This window comes from Scophthalmus maximus, chromosome 11 (genome assembly GCF_022379125.1).
Source record: "Scophthalmus maximus strain ysfricsl-2021 chromosome 11, ASM2237912v1, whole genome shotgun sequence".
Taxonomy (NCBI): Eukaryota; Metazoa; Chordata; class Actinopteri; order Pleuronectiformes; family Scophthalmidae; genus Scophthalmus; species Scophthalmus maximus.
In genome coordinates this window covers 25,031,843-25,033,970 of record NC_061525.1, presented here as the reverse complement: position 1 = coordinate 25,033,970, position 2,128 = coordinate 25,031,843, and the positions used below count along the sequence as shown (strand labels likewise).

At 37.3% G+C, this 2,128-nt stretch overlaps 1 protein-coding gene across 1 annotated transcript; it reads left to right on the top strand.

The window, feature by feature from the left end:
- On the top strand, positions 1 to 1,412 carry LOC118299579 (olfactory receptor 11A1-like). Its single transcript, XM_035623404.2, has one exon. It carries the CDS (start codon positions 465 to 467, stop codon positions 1,410 to 1,412), a length of 948 nt encoding a protein of 315 aa, XP_035479297.2. The 5' UTR covers positions 1 to 464.
- The last annotated feature ends 716 nt before the right edge of the window (positions 1,413 to 2,128 follow it).

Genomic DNA, 2,128 nt, shown 5'->3' with positions numbered 1-2,128 from the left:
ACATAATTTGACAAAAAAACATTTCAGATATAAGAATTCGCCACTTTCAACAATTCTGTTAATTTCCATGAGGTTCTAAGCATTCCCAGTCCTTCAAATATATATTTGTATTTTAGTGGCGATTATAGCGTCGCCACGGAAACAGTGTTTAATACACGGCCATAAGTTATCATCCAACTGTGGTGGTTGTGGTGCTGGTGCCGGTGATGACGTAGGTCTGGTCTCACGTGACGTTTGAGTTCTTAAAGTGTGTGAATGTGGACAGTCGGAGTCAGAGGAACTGTTGGTTGGTGGTTGATCAGTCAGTGAGGGTGGGGGGTTGATGCTGAGTAAGTCCAGATTACATGTGTTACTGTATAAAAAACAAATGTAAAAACAAGAATGATTTCTTTCACTAAAGCATTTTTTTCTTTTGGGGGTAACGTTTTCAATATGTCTTCACTGTTTCATCACTTCACACAAGAATGATGTTCAATTCAACCTCATATTTCATTCTTGACGGTTATTTACATGTAGGAACTTTGAGATACTTGTATTTTATGTTAACTGCTGTGACGTATATTTCCATCGTTCTTTCCAACGTGTTGCTGGTTGTGGTGATCTGTGTGAACAGAAGTCTTCATGAACCCATGTACCTGTTTCTGTGCAGCCTGTTTGTTAATGAACTGTATGGTAGTACAGGCTTGTTCCCGTTCTTGCTGCTTCACATTCTCTCTGATTCTCACACTGTTTCTGTTCCTTTTTGTTTCCTGCAGGTTTTCTGTCTTTATACATATGCACATGTAGAGTTTTGTAATTTAGCCGTCATGTGTTATGACAGATACCTCGCTATCTGTTGTCCTCTGCAGTATAACACACGTATGAGCTCTAACAAAGCGCTTATCTTCATTGCTGTGGTGTGGTTGTACTCTTTTGTCAAATTCTTAATAACTTTATGCTTAAACATCCGTTTGACTCTGTGTGGAAACAGGTTGAACAGTTTGTATTGTCATAACTACCTTGTAGTGAAGTTGGCGTGTTCTGACACCACAGTGAATAATATCTATGGACTGTTTGGTGTTGTTCTAACCGTCTTAATTCCTCTGCTTCTCATCCTTTTCTCCTACATGAAGATTCTTAAAGTTTGTTTTTCTGGCTCCAAACACATGAGACAAAAAGCCGTCAGCACCTGCTCACCTCAGCTGGTGTCTCTGCTCAACTTCTCCTTCGGCTGTTCCTTTGAGATCCTTCAGAGCAGGTTTGATATGAGCAGTGTTCCCACTGTGCTGCGGATCGTCCTCTCTCTGTATTTCCTCGTCATCCAGCCGCTGTTGAATCCTCTCATGTTCGGAATGCAAATGTCAAAACTACGAAATGCATGGAGACGTGTTCTGTGCTGTAAGATGTTGGCAGGTTGCAGGGATGCTCTGTAGGTCTGATAACAACACCTGGTTTTTAATTGTTTGATTAATTCATCACCTTTTCCTGCAAACTCTCTATCAAACCCTCACCACAAATTTAATTGAATGTTGATATTTTACACAATTTTATACAATTTAAGTTTTTATAAACTTAAATTTATTTTAAATTACTAAAAAATAAAAAAACACAAATACAAAGAAATCTATAGAACTTGTAAACGTTCAAATCGATGCGCATCTGTTCTACATTCTTTATTCTTTTCATATCAATCATAAATGCAGATACTGATTATATCTGTGAAAAGATCATATAAAATGATTTTTATGAGCTGGTTTATCGATCAGACTTTTTGTATCTCATCTTTAATGATTAGGAATATAATACATCACATCAATAAAATGAAATCGCTCAAACTGAACTAGTATATGTCTGTGTATATACCAATAACACGTGTTAATATCATGTTAATGACCCATGATGATATCATGTTGAGCAGTTGTGAGCTCGTAGGGGAGGGGGGGCTCATACACAGGATAAAACCTTGTTAATGACACGTTATAATGTTTTGTTATTGACACATGATATAAAATTTCATGTTAATGACACGTGATAAATTGATGTCTACTACAATGTGAGCAGTAACATTCTGCACTAGCTGAAGCTGAGACACTGACGATTGGTGATGTAAAAATGTTAATTACATGTGATAGTGTCATGTACAAGACAC

Coding starts and splice junctions, on each gene's coding strand:
- LOC118299579 (XM_035623404.2), top strand. CDS start 465: ATGATGTTCAATTCAACCTCATATTTCATTCTTGACGGTTATTTACAT.